The 26709-nt window shown below is 45.8% G+C and overlaps 1 protein-coding gene across 1 annotated transcript in view; it reads right to left on the bottom strand.

Moving 5' to 3' along the window:
- Window positions 1-26709, bottom strand: part of WNK2 (WNK lysine deficient protein kinase 2) — a gene marked incomplete at its 5' end in the record, with an annotated part of 89640 nt that overhangs the window by 21147 nt on the left and 41784 nt on the right. Inside the window, 13 exons of the mRNA XM_084237042.1 lie at window positions 1195-1267; window positions 1461-2284; window positions 16526-16645; window positions 17203-17248; window positions 17459-17629; window positions 17966-18082; window positions 18158-18326; window positions 19164-19213; window positions 19679-19975; window positions 20897-21463; window positions 22352-22543; window positions 23089-23244; window positions 25392-25594. Coding sequence (XP_084093168.1) covers window positions 1195-1267; window positions 1461-2284; window positions 16526-16645; window positions 17203-17248; window positions 17459-17629; window positions 17966-18082; window positions 18158-18326; window positions 19164-19213; window positions 19679-19975; window positions 20897-21463; window positions 22352-22543; window positions 23089-23244; window positions 25392-25594 — 2985 coding nt within the window. The remainder of the gene's footprint in view (window positions 1-1194; window positions 1268-1460; window positions 2285-16525; window positions 16646-17202; window positions 17249-17458; window positions 17630-17965; window positions 18083-18157; window positions 18327-19163; window positions 19214-19678; window positions 19976-20896; window positions 21464-22351; window positions 22544-23088; window positions 23245-25391; window positions 25595-26709) is intronic.

Raw genomic sequence — 26709 nt, 5'->3', positions numbered from 1 at the left:
GCTGAACCTACATACTGCAGTGAGGGTGACAGAGCCCAGAAGCCTCCAGGAAGCTGCAGAGGGCTATCCTCCCAACCCAGATTCCTGAGGAGACGCGCCTACCATATACCCCCAACACGGGGCATGCCTGACACCCCTCTTCAACCCCTCTTCAAGGGCTTGCAGTGGTGCTCATCCTCTCTGCATACCTCCAGATGTGGGGATCCATTGCCTACTGTACTCCCTCTGTGTCTAGACATCCCTGGCTACCAGAAATATCACCTTTCCAACCCAGAATCTGTTTCCTGGGAGCTCCCAATGCTCCTGCACTCAGAAAGCGTGGCTTAGTAGTGGCTCCAGCACCTGGAGTCCCTCGCTGCTTCCCCATTTGCAGAGGTGCCATGGCATGCAGCTCATGTGGGAGGCCCAGAGCAGCAGCAGGCACTCAGCCAGCCTCTCACCTGCTCCGCCCTGCCTGTACCTGCATCTTCCCCAGAGAAGTATCCTGTGTTACAGCTTCTGATCCATGCATACTGCCCACCCCTCCAAAGCATGGCATGGGTGAGTGTCACATCTGGAAAGCTGGCCAGAGTTAGGGGCCCCCACAGCTGTGAGCTGCGGGAGAGCTGTGCCTGCCACTAGTGCACATAGTCTCCAATTAGGAGGCTCAGCTGCATCCTCATCTTGATAATTTGCCCAAGAAATCCCAGGCCAAGGAGGAGTATACCACTTAGGACAGACTAGCACCCTCAGGCCAACACAGGTGCTCTCAGGTAATGAAACTACAGCACCGTGTCCACTGTCACACAGGAGATCCAGGGGCCAAGGGGAGTCCCATGTCAGAATTTCCACGTAGCCCTGCAGCTTCTGTGGATCTGTTCAAATCCAGCCCCATCCAAGATAACCTTGGGTATCTTGTAACCTACTGCAGAAAATGGGTTGGGGGTACCCTACAGCACATGTGAGAACACTTGGTCAGTGGAGCCTGTGGGGGACAGGCTGACTACGTCCTGATTCCTGCCAGTGGCTCTCATTTCCAGACAGTCTGTCACCTGAGATGTGGCATGTGGCCTCTGCTAGGTCTCAGTGGGCTATAGAGCATCGCCACAGCTCTGGCCCTGGGCCCAGTGCTCTGCGGATGGTGAGGATAGAGATGCAGAATATTTCAGAGCAAGGAAGTACTGGGAGGTGGACTGGTGGCCTGGGGCTCATTACCTGTCACTGCCGATGAGGATGTGGCCTGCTCCAATGTGGATCCCCCCCCAGGGACTATTTCTGACTTTTCCACCTAGAGAAATGAGACAGAAACAGTTGTGAGCCTCCCCTGCTGCCACTGCTGCAGCTAAGCTAAAAGCCCTCTGCCCTGTCTGAAGGCTGGTCCCAGGCCCCAGGTTGGGGGTTTTGGGATGTAGTTATGTATGACCCCTACCCTGTCCTGGTCCCCCTAGAGACAGCACCACTTGGAGAAGCAGGGCACTCACCTCCAGCTGGGACAGCAGAGCCGGGTCCCCCCTGGCTGCCTCTGTGTGGGGTCGGTCCCCTTTCAGGGGCTCCAGGGTGAAGTCTTTGTCACTTGCCTCCATGGGGGTCCCGGCTGAGGCAGAGGAGGTGGGCACATGCTCCTGGTAGAGCAGGGTACGCAGCTTCTCATCCAGGCTCTTGATAGTGTTGTCCACAAAGCCCACCCTGGGGGGTGGCCCTTCCCCATCAGACTCCAAGGCAGAGGGTGGCTGTGGGGGTGCAGTGGGGCCCAGTGGGGGACTGGGGAGCTGTGGGGCAGCCATGCTGACAGCCCCCACTGCAGTGGGGACTGGTGCTAGGGGCTGGCCCAGGGCAGGCTGAGGGGCCCCACCGGGGGCACAGGGCACAGGGGCTGGAGCCGGCATGAGTTCCCCTTGGATACTGCCCTTCCTGGATGAGACAGTCTCTCCCAGACCCAGGGGGTGGCGAGGGGCTTCTGCAGGTGGGATGCAAGGCTCCTGACCCTCACCCAGGGACCCTGTGGCAAGCTGCGTGTCATGAATTTCTGCCACTGGCCGTTGAGTCTCACACTCACTGGCCAACCCCTGAGGGGCCCCTGGGCCCCCTGCCTGCACGGCAGCCCCTGCTGCTGGCTCTGGCTTGGGACCGGCAGCTGATGCACTTGCATCCTGGGGCAGAGTTGTCACGGGAGGGGAGGATGGCACCAAAGGGGCTGGTGTGCTGCCAGGGGTGTCCCTGGGGCCTGCTTGGCTCAGAAGTTGTGGAGCAGCCGGGATGCCAGGTTTCTCCTCCAGGGACAGTTGGTCTTTACCGGGTGCTGGGTCTAGAGAAAATAGGAAAAGGCCTCTGTACTGGCCTCTCTGGTCACATTCACTGGCATTTCTCTGGCCAAAAAAGATGCTTTCTACCCCAGGTAGCAGCCCTGCACGCAAGCCCCTGCTGAAATAGTGTCCACAGCACCCGTCACCCCTCCTCCTCACTTCTGCTCTAGCAGTGTCCACAATACACCACTGTCCTTTTGGACTTTCCCATAGCACAGCCATTGAACCTGCTGCCTGTCTGTAAGTGTCCTCCATGCCCACCTACCAGATGAGTTTGTGCAAACAAAGTTCTGACTGTGTGCACTGGCTATTCCCCACAGGGGTAGATGAAGACAGAATTGATGGTGAGTTGTGGGCACTCCCTGCCCCGAGTGAGCAGGGACTTCAAAGACCTGACACCAGGCTTTGGTAAGGTCAACAAAGTGCCAGAATCCTGCCTGGGGCTAAAGAGGGACAAGTGATGGGCTGCAGCTCAACAGCTGGGCACCCCTCACAGTGAACAGCCTCCCCAGGTGTTCACAGGACCAGGAACGTCCAAGTAGTGGATACAGGATGGTGTTTTCCAAATTTACTTGGCATTTACTGAAAAATTTCTTTTTAAAAAACACAAACAAAATGCATAAAAAATGAAAAGCTTTGGGAGTAGTGGGCACAGCCAGGATGAGAAGTCCCTGACTCAGCTGCCCCTTCCCAAGCACTGGGTACCTAATTTTGACACCATTTCCTCTTATTTCTTTATAGTGCTGCCATGTAAGTACACCCCTCAGCTGACTCAGTGAAAGGCAGCCGGCACTTGTGTGCTGGTGCCTGTGTCTCTCCACATGTCAGAGGCCCCCGAGTGGCACACCTAGGCTGCTTGCTGCCACGATGTCCCCACAGCTCACTGGCCACCTCGTGGGGCACCAGCTTCTGCCAGAGCAGGCCCCGAACACTAACACAATATGTGTGAGGGGGCTGTGCACCCACTGTGTAACAGAGTAGAATATGAACACTAAAATAAGCAGATTTTCTCCCACTGTAGGATTTTCAATTTATTGGTTTCTTTCCCTGTACAGAAGCCATGTGAACTTCAGGACTGTTCAATTCTGTGAAAAGCATCATTGGAATTTTGATAGTGATTGCACTGCATCTATATATTGTTTTGAATAGTATGGATATTTAATACCATTATCCTTCCAACAATGAGCACAGAACATCTTTCCATTTATTTATGCCTTCAGTTTCTTTCATCATTGTCTCCTACTTGTCAGTGTACAGGTCTTTCACCTTCTTATTTAAATTTATTCCTAAGTAAGTTATTCTTTTTAATACTATTGTAAATGAGATTACTTTCTTTTTGGATAGTTCATTGTTAGTACATAGAAATACAAATGACTTTCGCATGTTGATTTTGGATCCTGTCGCATTACTGCTTATTTATCACGTTAACAGTTTTTTGGACATATCTTTAAGGTTTTTATATATATATAATATATATATACATATTATATATATATGCAAGATCATATCATCTGCAAAGATAATTTTACTTCTTCTTTTCCAATCTGGATAACTTTTGATTTTTTTCTTGTGTAATTGCATTGGCAAGGATTTCCAGGATGATGGTGCGAGTGGGCACTCTTATTCCTGCTGTTACATTCATATTCATCAGCAATACTGGCCTATAATTTTCTTTTCTTGGAGTGTCCTTTTCTGACTTTGGTATCAGGGGAATGTTGCCTATTGAAATGAGTTTAGAAGCATTTCCTCCTCTTTAATATCTTTGGAAGAATTTGGGAAGGACTGGTGTTAATTCTTCTTTGAATGTTTGGTAGAATTTACCAATGAAGCTCCTGTTTGTTAAAAGTTTCTGATAACTGATTTTCTACTTCTTCATGATTCAATCTTGTTAGGTTGTTTGTTCCTAGGAATTTATCCAATTTTTCTATCATGATTCTTTGTATTCTATGGTATGAAGTGTAATGTCTCCTCTTTCAATTTTGCTTTTATTAATTATTTCAGTCTTTTTTTCTTAATCTAGCTAAAAGTTTGTGAATTTTCAAGAGGGAAGAAACAGATAACATTCAAAGGAAAACCAATCAGGCTGACATCAGACTTCTCCGAAGAAACACTACGGGCAAGGAGAGAGTGGAGGGACATAGTCAACAGACTCCAAGAAAACAGATGCCAACCAAGAATACTGTATCCCGCAAAGCTCTCCTTCCTCTTTGAAGAAAGAATGTGGACCTTCCCAGACAAAGAGAAACTCCGGAATTTCATTACGACTAAACCCCCACTCCAAAAAATACTACAAGGAATCCTAAAGCCAGAACCTCAGAGGGACGAATAACAACGAAAGAAGACCAAAAAAAAGAAAAAAAGTTATTAAAAGAATAAATAAATAAAATCAAAGGAAAGACAAACACAATGGCAAATACAGATGCTAACATATCAATATTAACTCTAAATGTAAATGGACTAAACTCTTCAATAAAAAGACACAGAGTTGCAGCCTGGATTAAGAAACAAAACCCAACCTTTTGCTGTCTCCAGGAAACACATTTAGCTACAAAAGATAAAAATAGGCTTAAAGTTAAAGGATGGAAAACAATCCTATAAGCAAATGGACCAAAAAAGAAAGCAGGAACAGCTATACTTATATCAGATAAAACAGACTTCAAACTCAAAAAAATAAAAAGACACCCCAGTGGTCACTACATTATGATCAAGGGGACAATACTTCAAGAAGAAATAACACTCATTAACATATACTCACCAAACGAAGGAGCACCAAAATATATCAGACAACTGTTGTCCTCTCTGAAAACAGACATCAGAGAAAACACATACATAGTGGGAGACTTCAACACACCACTATCAACAATGGATAGATCAACAAGACAAAAAATAAGTAAAGAAACTAAAGCTCTAAATAAGGACCTAGAGCATTTGGGCTTAACAGACATCTATAGAACACTAAACCCCAAAAAAACGGAGTACACATTTTTCTCAAGCGCACATGGATCATTCTCCAGGATCGATCACATACTGGGGCACAAGACAAACATCAACAGATACACCAAGATTGAAATCATACCAACCATTTTTTCTGACCATGAAGGCATCAAACTAGAAATAAACCATAAAAAGAAGGCAAGGAACTATTCTACCTCATGGAGATTAAAAACCAAACTACTGGAAGACCACTGGACTAATGAGGAGATCAAAGAAGAAATTAAAAAAATTCTTTGAATTGAATGACAAGGAGGACACTAATATCCTAAATGTATGGGATGCAGCAAAAGCAGTAATAAGAGGAAAATATATAGCAATAGAAGCTCACATCAAAAACCAAGAAAGAACTCAAAGAAACAACCTAATCTCGAAGCTCAGAGATCTAGAAAAAGAACAACAAAAAAAAACTCCAAAATCAGTAGAAGAAAAGAAATAATAAAAACCAAAGCAGAAATAAATGAAATTGAAACTAAAAAAACAATCCAAAAGATCAATGAAACCAAGAGCTGGTTCTTTGAAAAAATCAATAAAATAGACAAACCCCTAGCCAGGCTCACAAAGGAAAAAAGGGAGAAAGCACAAATAAACAAGCTCATAAATGAAAGAGGAGAAATCACAACGGACACAGCAGAAATCAAAAGAATAATCAGTAACTACTATGAACAGTTATATGGAAACAAGTTCAACAATCTAGAGGAGATGGACAAATTCCTACAACTCTACAATCACCCAAAGCTAGATAAAGAAGAAATAGAACACCTAAACAGACCAATTACAAGCAGGAAATTGAAATGGTAATCAAAAACCTTCCCAAAAACAAAAGCCCAGGACCTGATGGATTTACAAATGAATTCTACCAAAGATTCAGAGACAAATTAGTGCCTATCCTTCACAAACTCTTCCAAAAAATTGAGAAGGAAGGGACAATACCAAACACGTTCTATGAAGCCAACATTACACTAATACCAAAACCGAATAAGGACAACACAAAAAAGGAAAACTACAGGCCAATCTCCCTAATGAACACTGATGCAAAAATCCTCAATAAAATTTTAGCTATCAGAATCCAACAATGTATCCATAAGATAATTCACCACGACCAAGTAGGATTCATTCTAGGGACACAAGGATGGTTTAACATCCGAAAATCAATCAACGTTATCCAACACATCAACAAAAAGAAATATAAAAACCATATGATAATATCAATAGAAGCTGAGAAAGCTTTCGACAAAGTGCAACACCCATTCATGATAAAAGCCCTTGAAATTCTTGGGATACAAGGAACATACCTCAACATCATAAAGGCCATCTATGACAAGCCAACAGCCAGTATCATCCTCAATGGTGAAAAGCTGAAAGCAATTCCATTAAGATCTGGAACAAGACAAGGATGTCCACTCTCACCACTGCTTTTCAATATAATACTGGAAGTCCTAGCCAGAGCAATAAGACAAGAGAAGGACATCCAAGGAATCCAAATAGGAAAAGAAGAAGTCAAACTATCACTATTTGCAGATGATATGATAATATACATAGAGAACCCCAAAAACTCCACAGAAAAACTAATTCAACTTATCAATCAATTAAGTAAAGTGGCAGGATACAAAATCAACATGCAAAAGTCAGTAGCCTTCCTATACACAAACAATAAATCTGAAGAAGAAGAAATAAAAAAAAAATCCCTTTTATTATCGAAACAAAAAAAATCAAATATTTGGGAATAAATCTAACAAAAGAGGTAAAGGACCTATACAAAGAAAATTATAAAACACTGTTAAAAGAAATAGAAGAAGACACAAAGAAATGGAAAGACATCCCCTGCTCATGGATTGGAAGAATAAACATTATTAAAATGGCCATCCTACCAAAAGCAATATACCGATTCAATGCTATTCCAATCAAAATTTCAATGTCATTCTTCAAAGAAATAGAACAATTATTGATGAAATTCATATGGAATCACCAAACACCCCAAATAGCCAAAGCTCTCCTGAAAAAAAAAGAAGGAAATGGAGGCATCACACTCCCAGACTTCAAACTATACTACAAAGCCATAATCATCAAAACTGCATGGTATTGGAACAAGAACAGACATAGAGACCAATGGAATCGAATAGAAAATCCAGAAATAAACCCACATATTTATGGTCAACTAATCTTTGACAAAGGAGCAAAGACTATGCATTGGAGCAAAGAAAGTTTGTTCAATAAATGGTGCTGGGAAAACTGGGTTGCCACATGCAAAAGAATGAAGCTTGACCACTACCTCACACCATACACAAAAATCAACTCAAAATGGATTAAAGAACTAGACATAAGACCTGAAACCATAAAATACATAGAAGGAAATATAGGTGAAACACTACGTGATTTGCATATCAAAGACATCTTTACAGACACATCACCCAAAGCAGTGATAGTGAAGACAAAGATAAACAGCTGGGACTACATCAAATTAAAGAGCTTCTGCACAGCAAAAGAGACAATAACAAAAACAAAGAGAAACCCCACCAACTGGGAGAACATTTTTGCACCCAACACTAATGATAAAGGACTGATCACAAAAATCTGCAAAGAGCTGATGAGACTCAACAACAACAAAGAAAATAACCCAGTCAAAAAATGGGCAGAAGAGCTAAAAAGAAACTTCTCTGAAGAGGAGATGCAAATGGCCAACAGACATATGAAAAAATGTTCAACATCACTTGTAATCAGGGAAATGCAAATCAAAACTACCATGAGATACCATCTTACACCAGTGAGAATGGCACATATTAAAAAAACTAGCAACAACAAATGTTGGCGAGGGTGTGGAGACAAAGGAACTCTTCTGCACTGTTGGTGGGAGTGCAAACTGGTCCAACCACTGTGGAAAGCTGTGTGGAGATTTCTGGACCTACTAAACATAGAGCTTCCATATGATCCAGCAATTCCACTCCTAGGTATTTACCCAAAGGACACAGAAACATCAATTCCAAAGAACACCTGCACCCCTATGTTTATAACAGCACTGTTTACAATAGCTAAGCTTTGGAAACAACCCAAATGCCCAAAAATAGATGACTGGATCAAGAAGATGTGGTACATATATACCATGGAATATTACTCAGCATTCAAAAAAGATAAGCACATGCAATTTGCAGCAACATGGATGGCGCTGGAAGGGATCATGCTCAGCGAAATAAGCCAGAAAGAAAAAGAAAAATACCGGATGGTCTCACTCATAGCAGGAATCTAGAAAACTTAAATAAGGGACCAGGAAAAAGAATAACTATAAGAAAGTGAAAGTCAAAATCAACAAAAAACTATGAACCAGAGATACTTTTTGGGGGGTGGGGGCCGGGAGGGGAGGGATTGGGGTCAGAATGGGGCATGTGCAGTTGTATGGGGGAATATAAAAATAAAATTTATTATTTAATAAAAAAAATTAAAAAAAAATAAAAGTTTGTCAATTTTTTATTTTTTAAAAGAATTAGTTTCATTGAATTTTTTTGTTTAATTTCTAGTCTATTTCATTTATTTCCGCTCTATATCATTTCCCAATTTCTGCTGTCTTTGTGCTTAGTTTGTTCTTTTTCTCATTATATGAGGTATAAATTTAGGTTGTTCAGTGAGATCTTTCATTTTCTTAATGTAGGTTTTTATTGCTATAAACCGCCTCTTAAAACTGCTTTTTCCCCTCCCTCCCTCTCTTGTTCTCTCCCCTTTTTCCTCTTTGTGGGACTTCCATAATGTAAATATTATTTTATTGTCAGTCTCCTCCCCAGTTCACTTAGGCTTTCTTTCCTCTATATCATTCTTTTTTCTCCTCGATTGGAAACTCCAAATAAGCTATCTTTGAACTCAGTTTTCCTACCTATTGATTAAGTCTGCTATTAATGCTCTCTACTGTGATTTTCATTCCATTTTCTATATTCTTCTGCTCCCAAATTTGTTTTGCCTCTTTTTTATGATTTCCATTTCCATTTTGTTCATATATTATTTCCCTGATTTTATTGCATTGTCCACCTATGTTATCTTGTATCTCACTGAGGTACTTTAAAACACTTACTTTGCATTCTTGCCCAATAATTTGTAGATCTTGACTTTTTTAGATTCAGTTACTAGAAAATTATTGTCTTCCTTTGGTGTTGTCATGTTTACTTGGTTTGTCCCATTTCTTGTAACTTTGTGTTGATGTCTGTGCATCAGATGGAGCAGACACCTCTTTCGGACTTTACAGACTAGTTTTGGTGGAGGAAACCTTCACCTGTGGATCAATGCAGGGACACCACCTAGGGATTGTGTGGTGGTTCAAGCTACAGGACAGGCCCAGCAGTGCAGTCTCCATGCAGCTCCATCAGTTGAGATTAGTATTAGCAAAGATTACAGGGGTCTGAGGTGTCCAAATCTTCAGATTTAGGCAGTAGATGTGAGGGCTGTTAGGGGACAAAGATTGCTGGGCACCTCCTAATGTCTTTTTCTCCCCTGGGGATGTTGTGGCTCAGGGAACCCCTCTTGGCACCACGTCTGGCTGTGGGCACTCTTCTGGTGGTGGTGGCAATGATGTCTACTATATAGATGCCTGTGGAGCTAGGGACTGGAGCATATGTGCTCACAGTGACCTTGGATCCAGAGTCTAGAGCATGGGTGCACTCAAAGCAGCTGGGCCCCTGGGGTCTAAGGGCAGGTTGGCAGTAGGTACAACACAACTCTTTCTGAGGCAGGGAGTCAGAAGCATTTCCTTCTTGGGAGGGGAAGTAATGGTGATTGTTGATTATCTCAGTGGTAAAAGCTGTTGATGTCTTCTGTGTGCCAGTCATGACAGGATCCACTGTGAAAGCTCTTTTTGCAACCTAGCATCCTTTAACACCCAGCTGTTATTGGCTTTTAGGATTTTTAACTATAAGATCTTAAACTAGTTTTTCTCTCAGAGTTTAGAAGGCTTCTTGAATCTGTGGTTTAATGTATTACAATTCTGCATTTTCTCCTCAAACTTGTTTTGTCTCATTCTTTTGCTTTCTGGGACCCCAGTCATATCCTATGTTTGACCATGTTACTATAACTACTATACTTCTAGCTCCTCTTTTCTATTTTCCATTATTTACAATACCCTTATTTTACTTTAAATATTTCACTTTTGGGTTACCTTTTAGTTTGCTAATTCTCTCTCTAGTAGTGTGTAAACCACCCAGTGAGGTCTTAATTTTAACTACTATATTTTTCAATTCTAGAACTTCCATTTAGTTATTTTATTTTGTGTAGTTTCCAATTTGGAAAAAATCAACAGGTACAGTTGGTGTTGTTATAATTTGCCTTTCCCTGGTAGTCAAAGACATTGAATATTTTTTGATGTTCTCAACTGCCATCTTTATATCCTCTTTGATAAAGTGTTCAAGTCCATTGCCTATTTCTAAGTGAGTTACTTGAGTTTATTTTGAGTTTCAAAAGTTTTCTTAAAGTATTTTGGGAACAAACACTATATTGCATATGTGATCTGTAATTATTTTCTCCCATCTATAGGTTGTCTTTTCATTCTCTTTAACAGTGGCTTTCAGAAATAAAATTATTTTTATTCTGAAAAGTCTGGTTTATCCACTTCTTTTTTTTTTCATGGATCATGCCCCTTTTGGTCATGTCTAAGAATTCCTTGGCACAGGTCGCAAAGATTTTTCTCCAATGTTTTCTTCTAAAAGTTATATAGTTATCTTTTACATTTGGATACATGCTGCATTTTTAATTAATTTTTTGTATAAGATGCCAGGCAAAGGTTAAGTTCAATTGTTGCATTTGGAAACCACTTGTTCCAGTATCATTTATTGAAAAGGCTATCTTTTCTCCATTGATCCTTCTGCAGCTTTGTCAAAAAATCAAATGACCATATCTTTTAAGGGTATATTTCTGGGCTCTCTCTTCCATTTCATTGATCTATGTGTTAATCCCTTTTGGCAATACTATACTGTCTGGATTATTGTAACATCATAATTAAGTCTGAGTATTGGGTAGAGTTTGATTCCTTCACCTTGAGTCTCCTTTTTCAGATTTGTGGGCTTTTTGCACTTTCATATAAATTTTAGAGTCAGCTTGTCTATGACTACAAAAAGCAGAATTTGAATTTTATTGGTATTGCATTAAATCTCAAGATCACTTTGGAGAAAGCTGACATTGTACTATGTTGAGTGTGTTGAGTCTCCAATCCATGAAGGCACCATGTTTTTCCATTTATTTAGGTCATCTTTGATTCATTTCATCAGTCATTTATAGTCTTTAGGGTACACACTCTTGTTTTATTAAATTTATATCCATGTATCTCTGCAGAGGAGCTACTGTAAGTGGTATTCTTTGAAGAGTTATTTTTCAAATGTTTACTGTCAACAGATAGAAGTACAGCTGTATGTTGACTATATATCCTGTGCGCCTGCTAACCTCACTTATTGGTTGTAAGGACTTGTTTAGAATTCATGTGATATTCTCCATGTAAAATCATATTTTCTGCAAATAAAGATAGGTTTGTTTCTTCCTTTTCAATGCACATGCACATTCCTCTTATTTCTATTTCTTACCCTTCTGGAAGTCTGGCTAAGATTTCGAGTTCAGTCTAGAGTTTGAGTCCAGTTGAATAGCAATAAATAGAGTGGACATATGTGCCTTGATCCTAATTTCAGGGAAAACATACTTGTTCTTACACCATTAAATGTGTTAGCTGTCATTTTCTGTAGATTCCTTTCATCAGATTGAGGAAGCCCCCTTAGGTTGCTAGTTTGCTGATAAATTTTATCGTGAATGGATGTTGCATTTTGTCAAATAATTTTTCTGTTTCAACTGATATGAACGTGCGCCTTTCCCTTTGTAGGGGAGGGAAATTCCTTTCATTACTAATGTGGTGGGTTGGTTTTTAAATATTGCCTTCCCAGGATACACTCCAATTTGTCATGGTATACCACCTTTTTCAATATTGTTGAAGTTGACTTGCTTATATTTTATGAGACCTTCCTCCCATCCCCTATGTCCATGAAAAACTTTGGTTTATAATTCGCTTTTTGGTACTATCTTTGTCTGTTTGTTGTTTTTTTTTTTGTTTTTACTTTTTTTCCTTATGCATACATGTTCCACTCACCCTTCATCAAACCACCCGTGCCCATATCCCCATCCCATCTGCCTCCCTCCCTCATGTCTTCCTCCAGTCCCTCTATAACCATTAGATTCTTTCACTGAGTTCAAAGATTTATACCAACTATACTTTTCCTGTGTATGTTTTTTGATTATTTATATTCCACAGATGTGTGAAAACAGTCAAGATCTGTCTTTCACTTTTTGACTTATTTCACTTAATATAATCACCTTGAGGTTCATCCATTGTGACCCAAATGCCACTAGTTCATTTTTTTCGCAGCTATATAGTACTGCATTGAGTATATATTCCACAATTTCTTTATCCACTCATCTGTTGAAGAGCATGTATGTTGGTTACATGACTTGGCAACTGTGGGCAGTGCTACTATGTACATAGGCATAGATCAATCATTTCATATTAGAGGTTTCATATTATTTGGATATATTCCTAAATAGAAGTAGTGTCAGATCATACAGAATTTCCATTTTTATTTTCTTAAGAAATCTCCACACTATTTTCCATAAGGGCTGCACCAACTTGCATTCCAACCAACAGTAGATGAGAGTTCCCTTTTCACCTTAACCTCACCAACATTTGTTGATTCCTTTTTATATGGGCCATCCTCACAGAGGTGAAGTGGTATCTCAATGTAGTTTTGATTTGTATTTTCTTTATAATAAGTGATGCTAAAGAATTTTTCATGTCTATAGGCCATCTGAATATCTTCTTTAGAAAAGTTATCTGTTTAGGGTTTTTTGCCCATTTTTTAATTGGGTTGTTTATTTACTATTGGGTTATATAAAAACTTTGTATATTTTGTACCCTTGTGTGGCATGCAATTTCCCCCCCTCATTCTGTAGGTTACCTTTTTGTTTTTGCAATGGTTTCTTTTGAGGTACAAAAGCCTTTAAGTTTGATGAATCCCACTTGTTTATTTTTGCTTTTGTTTCCATTGCTGTTGGGGTTGAGTCCCCAAATATACCTTTGTGGTAGATGTCCTACATTGTGTCCCCTATATTTTCTTTCAATTACTTTATGGTTTCAGTTCTTATATCCAGATCTTTAATCCATTTTGAATTAATTTTGTATGTGGAGTTAGGTATGGGTCTTTTTTCTTTCTTCTTCTTTTTTTTTTTTTTGTAAGTGGCTATCCATGTTTCCCAGCATCATTTAATAAAGAGGCTATATTTTCTCCATTGTATGGCCATAAACCTTTGTCAAACCTTTGTCTATATTTATGTGGGTCTACCTCTAGGTTTTCAATTCCATTCCACTGGTCTGAGTTTCTGTTTTTGTTTCAGTACCATACTGTTTGGATTACTGTTGCTGTGTAACACAGTTTGAAGTCATAAAGTGATGCCACAAATTTTCTTTTCTCTCAGGTTGTTTTACTTATTCAGGGCCTTTTGTGGTTCCATGTAAATTTGATATTTCTTGTTTTATTTCCTTGACAGGTATTGTAGTGAATCTATAAGTTGCTTTGGGTATTATGGCCATTTTAATGATGTTAATTCTTCCAACCCACGAGCATATGATATCTTTCCATTTCTCTATATATTCTCTTATTTCCTTTAGCAGAGTTTTATGATTTTCAATGTGCAGGTCCTTCACATCCTTCATTAAGTTTACTCCCAGTTATTTTGTTATTTTTGGCATGATTGTAAATGGGATTGTATTCCTTATTTGCCTGTCTTCTGATTCATTGTTTACATAAAGAAATGTCACTGATTTTTAGCATATTGATTTTGTATCCTGCCACTTTACTGTATTCATTAATTTCTCTGTTAAGTTTTTTGGTAGAGTCTTTTGGTTTCTCTAAATATATCACCATGTCATCTGCAAACAGTCAGTTTCACTTCTTTTCTGATTTGGAATCCTTTTATGTCTTTATCTTGCCTAAATGCTTCAGCTAGGACTTTCCAGTACTAGGATAAATAATAGTAGTGATAGTGGATATCCCTGTCTCGTTCCTGATGTCAGTGGGAACACTTTCAGCTTTTCACCATTAAGGATGATGTTGGCTGTGGGTTTGTCATTCATGGCTTTTATAATGTTTAAATAGGTTCCATTTATTCCCATTTTTGGAGTGTGTGTATCATAAATGGATGTTGTATCTTGTCAAATGCTTTCTTTGGCATCTATTGAGATGATCATGTTTATAATTGTTCAGTCATTTTTAAATCAGCTGCTTTTTTGTCAGATCATTCCAACATCTATCATCTCATCATTGTCATACATTGGCTCTCTTTTTCCAAGCAAGTGTGTATTTTTTTATGGTTCTTCATATGACAACCAATTTTGAATTGCATTGGTTGGACTGGACTGAATTTTTAAAATAATATTATGAGATTCTAAGTATGTTTAAATCCTACCATGAATGCTGATATTTTTGCTTTAGCAGACAATTGACCTGCTGGGTTCAAGCAGCCCGCCTTCCTTCCATGAGCAGTGGTTACAATGTCTTGTGAGGTCTCCATGTCTTTGATCAGTAACCTGATGTGAAATCCATATATCCCATACATAGGCCAGTCTGGAACCTGTACAGGACTTTATCTACTAGATCAGCTCTCAAAGTTCTTTATACACTAATTAAGATCAGATGAAGCATGCAAGAGTTTATGAACTCCTGTGTGAGCCCAGGAATTCATAAACAGCTTTTGGAGGTTGCTTTCCTCATTTCCTCCCTTCCTATGACCTCCTGGTATTTCCTGGATCTCTGGGACTGCACTATCTGAACCTCTGGAGAGAAACCATCCACTTTCACAATTATGAAGGTAATACTTCGAGGTAATCTTGGTGTAATACTCTCTGCCTGGCCTGCCTACTTCTGGGTGCCCTCCTTCAGCACAGCACTTCAGCACAGCACTCCTGGCCCATGACTCTGAGCCCTTTTGCTCAAGCCTGATGAGGCTATGGAAGTATTGCTCAGCATTTCTGCCACCCCTGCAGGCATGGGAGATGTCCCCATAGGAATAGGGCCCAAAATGGGATCACATCCAAGGTCTCCAGCCTCTCCAGGACACCAGCCTGATAACTCTCCACTATCTTCAGACTTCCTAACTACCTTCAAGCCAATGATCCTTATAACTGGTCCAACATTTTTGGTGATCTTCATGAACAATTCATCTAAATTAACCAAACTGCCATCCATGGAATGACTGACTCCTTTTTCTTATTTTGATAGGTAAAAAAAACTGGCTACAAAACATTTCCTGAGGTCGGTGCACAGATGAAGGGATGAGGGTTTAAGGCCAATTTGTCACTATACCACTGAAAACTAGCTTTATTTTGATAAAAATCCCCTCCCAATTAACTGTGTGTTTAAATCAAGTAACAATACACAAACACATTATTAAAGTTAAACCTCTGCAGACATTGTGCCTCGCTCCTGTTCACTAGATCACCAATTTTTATCTGTGACTGTGCTGGTGATTTTGTTATTTGTCTGACCTTTTCCTCACAGGAACAAATTCTCAAAAGTATAATGGAAGCACATGACACAAAATTAAAATTGACTTACAGAAGTTTTTCATGAACGTACCATAAAGTCAGGATGAATTATATAAAAGACAACATTTTTCCCTACCAGCTTATAGGGAACTAAAGGTCAAATTTGTTCAAGGAACTATTTTCAGCCTCTCAAGTGACCACAAAAATCAAGATTTAGCAGATAGCTCTAAGGACAAGTTTGCTGGCACCTATCCATACAGGTGCAGACTACCTTATGGTTCTTTCCTTGTGGACAATTTAAAAACAGTGTCTTTATGATGAGAGAGACTTTCCCACCCCACCCCCAAAACAAGCAGAATAAGCAGGGGCATGTTCACTGCATGTGGGTCATGCAGAGGGAAGGAGGAGCTTATGAGTCACATGATAGTGATAAGAAAGGGCAGTGCCTCAGGGTACACACCTGCACAGCTTGTGTCTCACTAGGTGAAGACACAGGCAGAGTAGAACATTTGGTCTGCTCTGGGCTTCCAGGCAACCCTTCAGGGCAAGACCTGGCACTTTGATGGCCAAGTTGCAAGTGCCAGCAAAGTGTGAGCCAAAGAGTAAACACAAACAGAGGACCCCTGGAAGACCTGGAGCAAAACACAGGAGGGGACATGCAGAATTTCTAGGGAGGCAGACTGGGGTTCCTGGCTGCTCATACCTTGGCTGGTTTCTGGCTGCTGGGAACCCAGAGGAAGTGGAGGTGAAGATTCAGGGGCCTCTACAGCTGGGTGCTCAGCCACAGGACAGATGATGAACCACCTCTTTCCCGTGTGCAGGACTAAGGGCAGAACAAAAACAGAGGAAGCCAGTTTCTCCCAAGGTCGTTGTGACCCCTCACCATCAGCATCAGACCTGCCAAAGGGAATTTGGGAACTCACATAGGTGGGTTTTTCACTAGGAAAGGTGTGTGCAGGGGACCCAAGTCTCCAGCCATAATCCTAAATGGCTTTCCTCCATGAACAGGTGCTAAGTCAGATCCCTCAGGTAAAGTACCATGGTTAGGGGCTTATATCAACTCTTTTCCTAACAGTTGGGGGTGGAGGGGGTGGCAATCTTCTAGGGGGCTCCTCAGGGGCTTACTTCCCAATATACCCATGATGCTATCAGTAAAAGGGTAACACTGCCCAAGGGCTGCAAGTCCACACACGCCCAGACCCTACCAGGCCAGATGAGGCTCCCCAGGCAGGGCAACCATCCCCAGGTGAACACTTACACTCTAGCAATTGCCCCAGGACCAAACCCCCTTACAATGTACCAATGGGTCTTGGCAGATGGAAATGCCCCCAAAAGGCTGGTCTGGTGGGTGGACATGGCCCAGAGGGAAAGTAGACATACCGTTTTGCTGATACACTGGGGCATTCTCTTGGGATTGTCGACCCTCCTGGAGGTAGTAAAGGATCAGAAGTCAGCAGACCATGCAGAACAAGAGCTTCCATCAGATTGCAACGTGGCCTCAACATCTGTGTTTCTAATTGACCCAATTCGCTACTTCTAGTCACCCTGCACTGATGACCCCACATTTCTCCATCAGGCAGTCATTTTATCCCTGCATGGCCCCCCCACACAGCCCCCAGTCTTGTGACCAACTTACTTCCCCAGCACCCAGGCCACAGGTACCCATGTGTGGAGGGCTGGCTCCTGGGTCAGAGCCATGGTCAGCGTCTGTGTCTTCACTTAGCATGTCCTCCGCCTTGTCCATGACATCTTTCATCTGCTCGATGAAGGTCTCCCGCTCAGCAGGCAGGATGAAGTCGTGCTCCACCTACAAGGCACATGTCACCCCGCTGGGACAACTGAGGACATGACCACTCTGCATCTACTGGCCCTTCTGATGGATTCCTGCTCTGCCCAGGCCCAAGGGGGACACATGCCAGGATCAGCCCATCTGGGTGCTGCATAACTCAGCAAATGAAGCAACAAGCACCATAGAAACGGTGGCTTGGAAATGATCCTCAGTGCTGCCAGCCAGCACTGCCCAAAGCAGGTGACCACCTGTGGGTCCAGGACAGAAGTCCAGGAAAGGCAGGCTGAGCATACTACCAGCTCCACTCCCCAGGGCTACATCCTGGGGCGCGCCCAAGCAGGACAGCTGCCTCACCATGTAGGTGGCGATCTCATCAGGCGCATCCCCATCCAGGTCGAACTTAAAGGTCACCATCTTGTGGTTGTGCGTCTCCAGCTGGCACTCCACCATCTTATCACCTGTGTTGCACACCTATGGACACTCGGCAGTCAGGTGGGGGTAACTCATTGGGACCCCTGGCCACAGCCTGCCCACCAGGCTACTCACATTGAGGATTGTCAGCCGGGGCCTGCTGGCCCTCTCCTGGCGGGACCGCATGCGTGTGGACCTGCGGTGATGTTTCCGAGAGGCCCTGCCTTCCAGCTTACCCCCCCCAAAAGCGCCATCACAGCTGTCACTCATCTCTTTTCCAGAAGTGACATCGGACCCTCCATAGCTGCGTAAAAATCAAGAAGGTCATGTATGGCGCATGCAGTGGTGCCCTGCAGGCCCGGGTCACATGGGAGTCTTAGCTTTTAAGGAAACAGTCAGAAGCTTCAGCAGTTAGATGCTTTCAGCTAGAAAATCTTGAGCCAGCCATGCCCTGCTGCATCCCCCTGAGCCCATTTCCAGGGCCACTGCTCCCCCGCCCCCGCCCCCCGCGCAAAAGCCTATCCTGGGCTATGCTGGCCTCTCGTGGTTGCATGGGCTTTCTGACCCACAACCATGGGCCCCTCAGAGTCCTGACCTGTGAGGCTCATGGTAAGCCTCAGATATAGGAAACAGTCCTCCCCCATGCATTTCCCCATCTGTGAACAGCAGTGGAACGTGCCAAGTACATGGGGCTGCAGTTGCTCTTGAGCTGCCTGATCACTGGGAGGGTGGGAGGCACCGTCACTTCCTATAACCAATTCCCTCCAAAAACAGACAAGTTCTGTGACTGGAGAGTGGCAGGCACCTGGAAGCCGAACACCAGGTGACCAGGGGTTCAGACTGAACTCTGCCCTGCTCTCTGGCCTCCCCCAGCTCTGTGTCCCACCAACTCTCCGTCCATGGCCTCTCACTTCTGAAACACCCAAGGCACCACAGGCCAGTGCCAGGGCCCAGAACACAGCCAGGGGGCCCTGGCAACCAAATTTCATCAAGCACCGACAAATCCCCAAAGGTGCAACCCACAGCCCCACTAGGTCAGCCCCACTTGGAAACAAGTGACATATTTCAGAAGTGCCGATGTGTGAAAGCAAAGAACAGCAGGACTCTGGGAGGAAAGGCAGCAGGCAGGCTGGGCCCTTACCTCTCACAGTTCTGCAGGTGGCTGGACTGCTTGTCCTGTGAGGCCAGCTCCTGAAACAAAACCATAGGAGGATGGGTCGTGGTCTCCCTGCAGGTTCAACACACACAGCCTCATGCCCCCCACCGGCTCCCATGCAGTGCAGCAAGCCCACCACAAGGGGCTGCACCTGGAGCTGCTCAGAGTGAAGCAGATTCCTATAAGCTGGGGACACTCTTTTCCAAAATTGCTGACCGACTGTGATGGTCCCTGAGCAGAAATGCACCAGCCAACGCGGCCTTTCACAGCTCCAAGGAAGCCCTCTCCAAATCCACAGAACAACCACACCCGCCCCGCTGATGAGCATTTAAGAAAAATATGGCATCCAGGGACCAGGAAGAGGAACAGAACAGCACCTTCTGGCTGCCCCACACACACATCCATCTTCCAACCATGCCACCCCTGCTTCCAGGGCTAAGACCCAAAGACTCCATACAGGGGGTGGGAAGTGGTGGCTAAGCTCAGAGAAGGGTGCATACCTCTGGGGCTGGCTCCACTGTCAGCTGGACAGCCGGGCAGGGGCCAGAGATCACAGGCCCACTGGGCAGCGTTGGGTTAGCTGGGGGTACGGCTGCAGCAGTCTGGATGGGCAAGCTCTGAGTAGCCGCCACCACTGGAGGCACCAGGGAGCCAGGGAGTTGAGGCAGGAGCTCAGGGGCTGTGGGTGGCAGCACTTCCGGCAGAGGTGGGGAGAGGATGGTGGTGGGAGGCACAGGCACGGTGGGGACCTGGGCAGTGACGTCCACGGCATATGGAGGTGGGTGGCCAAGCAGGGTCTGGGGGCACAGGGGACAGAAAGGGAAGTCGGGTGCCAGCCATTGCCTTTGCTGAGGAGTCCAGGGGCCTGGACCAAAGCAGATAGGTCCCCCATCTAAGCAGTGAGTACACCGGGGACACAGGGATATCCCTCTCCAATCCAACCCATGCCCCCAAAAGCAAGTCCTGACTTCAAAGCATGTTAATGTAAGAATTTTGCAGAAACAAGAATGGGCACTCTTGTGAAAGCTCTAAGCAGGGCACATTTAGTATCGACAAGAACACCCCACCAACCCACAGGGCCTGGACCACATGCTGCTCAGTTCCTAGGCCCATGTCAGGTCAAAGGCTGCATCGCAGTCCCAAGTCACACATGAAACAGGGGAGCTGTGGGCCTCAGCCTGACCCCATGTTCCCACTTGAACACACTTAGGGGAAAGGCTTCCTGCAGGAGGCGGCCCAATCTGAAAGGACAGGAGCCCCATCCTACCCCAGTCCAAGGAGGCCGGGATCTGCTGGTGTGAGAGTGATTAGCAATGCGGTATGGTCAGATATGAAGGCCCAGCTCATCAAAAAAACCTCAGGCCTTCCACCAGAGAGACAGCAGGGCTGGCCTCCAGGGCTGGCCTTGATCTCTGAGCACACAGTGCCTTCTATAGCCACTGGCTAAACAAAGGACTTAGCACCAAGTGTTTTGGCCAGGCCCTGACACCACGGCCCTAGGCCACTGCGCTCCTTCTCACGTGCCCTTCGGCTTTCCCCAGAATCAGCCCTTATCCTGTGAGCTGGTGTTACTCAGAGCAACAGACTCTTGCAGCTGTCTGCTCTCCTGCCCTCTGCCCCCCATCAAGATACAGAGGAATAGAGAGCCCCTGGCACTTCTAGCTGCTAAGGGATGTCCCAGTGCCTGTTGGGAGGATCTGGCCTAGCAGGTGGGTTACCTGGCTCCCCACGCCAGTGGCTGGAGCAGCCTGCTCGGAAAGGCTGGCGACACCCGGCTGGTGGGGCTGCGGCAGCGTGGGGGGCGCCGACTGCGTTGGGGCAGCCCTCACAGTCTGGGCCGCATGGAGGGGAGAAGGTGGGACATCACCAGGCACCATATGCGGGAAGGCAGCCGGGTACATGGGCTGGGCTGGGAGCTGGGTCACGGCAGGGTGAATGGACAGGGCGGCCACACCCTGAGGGGCCACGGCCAGCAGAGGGATGGCGGTGGCGGCAGCTGCCACATTTGGCATGATAGTCGGACACGGCACAGCCAGTGGTGCCCCAGCAGGGTGGGGTAGTTTGACCGCCTGCAGAGGCAGTGCCGGAGATGCAGGCAGAGGGGTGGCAGCGGCGCTGAGCGGGAGGCTTGGCAAGATGACAGCTGGAGAGAAATACTGAGATGGGGGAGGCATAGGAGGCCCACTGGCAGCAGGCAGGTCGGGGAGGGCTGTAGGGAGGGCTGTGGGGAGGCTGTCGATTGTCGCCAATGGGGCGATGGGGGGGGCGACAGGAAGCGGAGGAATCTGAAAGAGACAGGGGAGCAGGTGAGCCCCCAGGCCCACCCATCTGCATGATATTTGCACCAGATTCAGTCCTAGGCTTCTGCTCGAGGCACTTTCATGCAGCTACCCAAGGCAACCCAAACACAAACCCAACTTAAACAGAAACTAAGAATATAACGCCATTCACGTAGAGAAGGGAAGGCAGGCCTCAGATACAGCCTTCAGGAGGAACTCCTTTGGCACTGGGTCCCTCTGGGGTCTGTCATGAACTGCTTGCCAGGTGGCTCTGAGGACAGCAGGGGCAGCTCAGACATGAAGGGTCACAGATGTATCACCAGTTTCACTACCGTGCACATTCTCTTTCAGAAAGGCTGGGACTATCAAAGCCACCGCTGGCCCCAAACACCTGAAATTACTTTTCCTGGCTGCCCCCGTCTATATATAGTCACACTGACACCAAATCCTCTCAGTAAAAGTGTATCTCTTTCCCTGTGACATCCCAGGCCATCCTGGAGACTCCTGCCGGCTGAGCTGTGGATTTAGCCTCCAAACACTTCGGCAGATCTAGATTTAAAATAAATCCTCTCTGGGAGTAGGTGCATGAGTGTCCCATCACAGAGACCTTTACACAATTATAAGGCAGTGAAAATAAGTAAATCAATTTCTGTGTATCCGAAAAGCAACTAAATGCCAAGACCACTGACAAGCCTGGTGGTGCGCTTAACGAGACACTAACAGATGCTCTAATGCCAGCAGGACAAGGCAATACTAATGACAGGTGACAGCCAAAGTGAAAGTCTTCCTACATATCTGTGACCAGAAGAGAGGCAACTCGTCCAGGACTGGCAAAACACAGCCACCACCACAGCAGGGCCCTAGGAGCAAGGCTGGGTAGATGGCCAGGAGTACCTGTGGAGGGACTTGAGCCAGTGGTGGTAGGGGTGCGGGTGGCATCTGGATAGGAGTCAGCTGAGTGGGGGCCACCACCTGGGAGGTCGGAGTCAGGTATGGAGGCAGGTGGGGGGGCACAGGTTGCAGAGGGCCTACAGGCTGTGAGGCCAGGACCTGTGGCAAGGGTGCCGGCTGGGCCAGGGGAGGAGGCTGGAAGGAGAGAAGAGGCTTCTCTTAGACCACCATCCTGCTGAGATATCCTGCATGCTCACACAGCACAGAGAAAACCAAAACTTATACCCATGCAAACCCGCACATATGCACAAGCACCCGTGCACATGAGGCACACATGCACATACACATACACACCTGGGCATGTGTGCAGGCAGGCACATATGCATACACACGTGTGTACACAAGTGCACAATGCACGCATGCACACAAACTCCACCAAGCCCTGAAGCCCAGGACTTACAGAACTGGGAGAAATGCTCTTAACAAGTGCTGGCCCATGTTTTGTTCTGTGGATCTGTGTGAACTCCACAGACACACCCCCACTCCCATACGCACCCCAGATCCTGAGAAACCATACAGAAAATTAAAGGGGGCTGGGGCCTGCCAGGAGGTGCTCATGGCCCAGGGGCCTGAGTTAGCAGAGCTCAACACCATAGAGAGGACCAGGCAGGGCCAGGTGGGTAGGGGAGTCTGAGAGATGGATGGGAATCCATACTATAAGGAAGGCAGCCCACACTCACCTGGTGGCCAAGGGGTGCTGGCTGGCCTGGGCCCGTTGGCACAGGGGCACTAGGTGGTGGCAACACAGGAGCAAAGCTCAAGGCTGGCTCTGGGAAATGAGGCTGCGGGAGTGGAGGGTGGGTGGGGGGTGGAACAGAGCCCACCGACAGGCCAGGCTGCAGAGAATATCAGGGACAACACTCAGGACCTGCCCTGAGGACCCCACCCAGGCACACATTTGACAGCTATCAGGCAGCATGATGGCCTCTTACCCACCCCCGCCCTTGCTGGTTCATTCCACTAAAGACACCTTTTCCTGGGAACATGGTTATACAGAAGAAGCCCAGTGGGGTGACCCCTAAGCAGAAAATGGCTTAATCTCAACCAGGGAATGTTCTGGAACATCAGCTCCACAGACTCTTATGCAACTGTGAGAAAAAAATCATTCTAAGGATTTTGTAAAACCATGAAGAAACACTTATGACATTCAGTGGTGAGAGATACAGATAGGTGCCTGCCCTCTTGCCCACAGGACTACATAAAATGTAGAAAGCATCACATATAGAATGTGGACAAGTAGGAGCTAGGGGCAAGACAGTGCTGAGAGAAGGGCACTCAGCAGCAGACCTTGCTGACCCTGGCACCAGGAAGGGGCTGCAGTATGAGCAGCCAACCACAGCATGGATGTGGTGAGAACTGGAAATCTGTGCCCTGGAGGCCTGGTACTATGAATTTGCTCACTTTTAGGTACAATCATGGTGTTGGGTTTAAGAGTCCTGATCCTAAAGATATAGATTGAAATATTTATTGGCAAAACTCTTTTCTGTCTTGGATTTACTTCAAAATCTCAGAGTAGGAGGGGCAGGCGCCTCTGGAAGAATTAAAGCTGGGGCCTGGTTCTCATGCCAACCGTCAAATGCTCTCATATAGAGGGCTTCTGGGTGGAATAGGTGGTAGTAATTTCTAAAACTCATTTTATCTTTCATAGAAAACATGCCACAAGCAGCAGCATGGTGGGATGGAGCCTCTAATCTGAAGCCATGGAGCAGAACAAGCCACCACACACCTGCTCCATAGGCCCAGGCCCAGCCAGCCAGGATTTAGGGGCTGGCAGGGCCCAAGTCTCTGAACAGTGGCTCCTGACTCCTCTGCCCACCATCTGCCTCATCTTTACCCAGTCCCAGGGGTGCAGCACCATGGCAACCCTCCCTCGAGCCCTCAGCAAACCCTGGATATCCACCCAGGCCCCACACTGGGCCCAAGGTGTTTTTGTGTTAACAGACAGGGAGACGGGCAAGCACTCTGGCAGCTCTGCCTGGGGTAGATCCTGATCAGGTCCCTGACTGCCTGTGCTTGGGTTTCCTATGTGCAAATCGGAACCGGCCCAGACATGGCGTGTGGGGACCAGGAGGACAGCATACAACTGACCATGAGAAACCCTGACCCCGCTTGTGGAATGTTTTGGCTTAGCCCCACAGGACAGCCTTCAAAGTCAGAAAGGAGCTGCTACCCAAGTGAATGGGTAGCACCCACCCTTCTTGCCATTTAAAATCTTATTTCATTTCCTGAAACAAACAAAAATGCAAACTGCAAATGAGTCCTTGGCACCATCAGCTGAGGCATCACTGATTTTCCAAGGGGCTTTCTGAGCCTTCCAACAGCCCAGCTCAGATGAACAGAAGTAGCAGAAAGGTAATGCCAAGAAGGTGGCCCTGTGGGGAGAGACACCTAGGCCTGAACCTGCCTCTGGTCCCAGGGGACTAAACCGCCTTCTGGACCCCACCCCACCACCTATCAAAAAATAAATGCCAAATTCAACCCCTCATCTAGCAATCTCCACTTCAGCTGCAGTCTTTCCATATCTCACAAGTTATCCCACAGGATAAGCACAAGGCACAATCAGGAGCATCCTCCGAACCTGCTCTCAAACATCATCACAAACATTTCTGACGATTCAATTCTGGTTTTCATAGCTTTAACTTCTAACAGCTACATAAGGCCTGCTGGAGAAAAGCAGGGAGTTACTTGACACCTCTCAGTGAAGTGGAACACCAGATAGAATTAAAGGTTTCACTACTGTAAATGGCGTCTTTGCAAGTGAGATAGCCCAGACCCAGCACTGCTCACAGGTATACCTGCTTTACCACAGCCATGCGAGCACGAGTCACTGACTGTTTCCTCACCTGGTTTGTTGAGATAAGCACAGGCTACTTTACTTCACCTGCACCCTGGCTTCCTAGGATCCACCTGGAATGACTGACCACAGGCTAGCACGTGGTCGGCCCAAAGCACACTTCCAGGCTCGGGGTGGGGTGTCACTCACCGCGGCAGGTTGCTGGTAGGCTCCCAGTGTGGGCAGGCTGTGCGGCAAGACCGCGCCCTCGCTCACGCTCACAGGGGGGCTGCACACACACTGGGCGGCGGGAGGTACCACATCAGCCATCGAGCCCAGCACCACACTCTGCTGGCTGCTCTGGGAATCCGAGTACACTGTGGAGCCCTGGCCACTGTCAAAGGTGCTGTCCGCTGCAGAAGACAAAGGCACAGCTCTGGAAACACCCCAAAGATAACCCCACATGTTCTGTACACATCTCAGAAACATTCAAGCATCTGTGCGTTTTCTTCTGCAAAACAATGACTTGGTTGCATTACCAGACCCCATAAATGATAAATGTGTTCTGTTTTAGACAATCAGCTGCTAGGAATGGGGTGGGGGTGACTGCGACTGCACCACCCAGAGATGGTCCTGGTGGCTTGACTGCCCTCCCACCTCTCATCCCCCAGCACAGGGACCACAGGTCCCAGGTGGGTGCCTTGCACAACCCCCAACCTACACATGAGCATCAGTGGCACCTGCTTTACCCCAAAAGTGAACATCTGGTGAAAGGCACGAGGGGTCTAGACACCTGATAGAAGGTCCTAGTTAGGAAAAGTACTGTCCTGTGGAGAAAACAATTGTCACCCACATCTTACAGCTCAGGATTGACCAGCCTCACTCACCACGGCAGAGTATAAAGCAGAGATACCTGGCCTCTCATTGTGGGCCCATCTAATGTGGTTGCTAAAGGGGTTTGATAAGGACCCCCAACTCACAGAGAGACCAAGAGGGAGATCCAGAGTCTCCAAAGCCCAAGGAGGCCCCCCAGAAGCCAACCTCACCACAGTTAGCCCAGCTGACCATTCAACCCATCACAATAGGTGGAGCACCCTCACATAGGGGTATAGACAGGACCCCCACAGTCCACAGGCTCATCTCATGAAGATGTACCTCGGGAGATGGGTCACCTATGTGGCCGTGCCAGTGAAGAATGCTGATTAGAACATATTTTAACCCAGGAAAATGCATGAATGCTGAGGTTTATTGTGCAGTTAATTAGACAAGGGACTGATTTTTACTGAGGTGGTGGGGGGTAGGGGGAGTCATTTCCAATCAGAAAGAGAGGACGTGTAAGGACCTGACACATATCAAATAAAGTGACTTCAACCAGAGATGTGACTTTTAATTTTTTCAAGTGAACATGTTTATTGCTCATATAATTAAATATTAATTTCAAAAGCCATTTTCTAAACCTATTGACAAAGTGTATCCTCACAAACATGAGTGCTGGAAACACTCTCTTATGGAACTTGGCTTGGGCTGT

The sequence above is a fragment of the Talpa europaea genome, assembly GCF_964194135.1.
Source record: "Talpa europaea genome assembly, chromosome: 7".
In the NCBI taxonomy this organism is placed as follows: Eukaryota; Metazoa; Chordata; class Mammalia; order Eulipotyphla; family Talpidae; genus Talpa; species Talpa europaea.
Note: the sequence above shows the minus strand (reverse complement) of the source record. Positions and strands in the feature narration are given on the sequence as shown.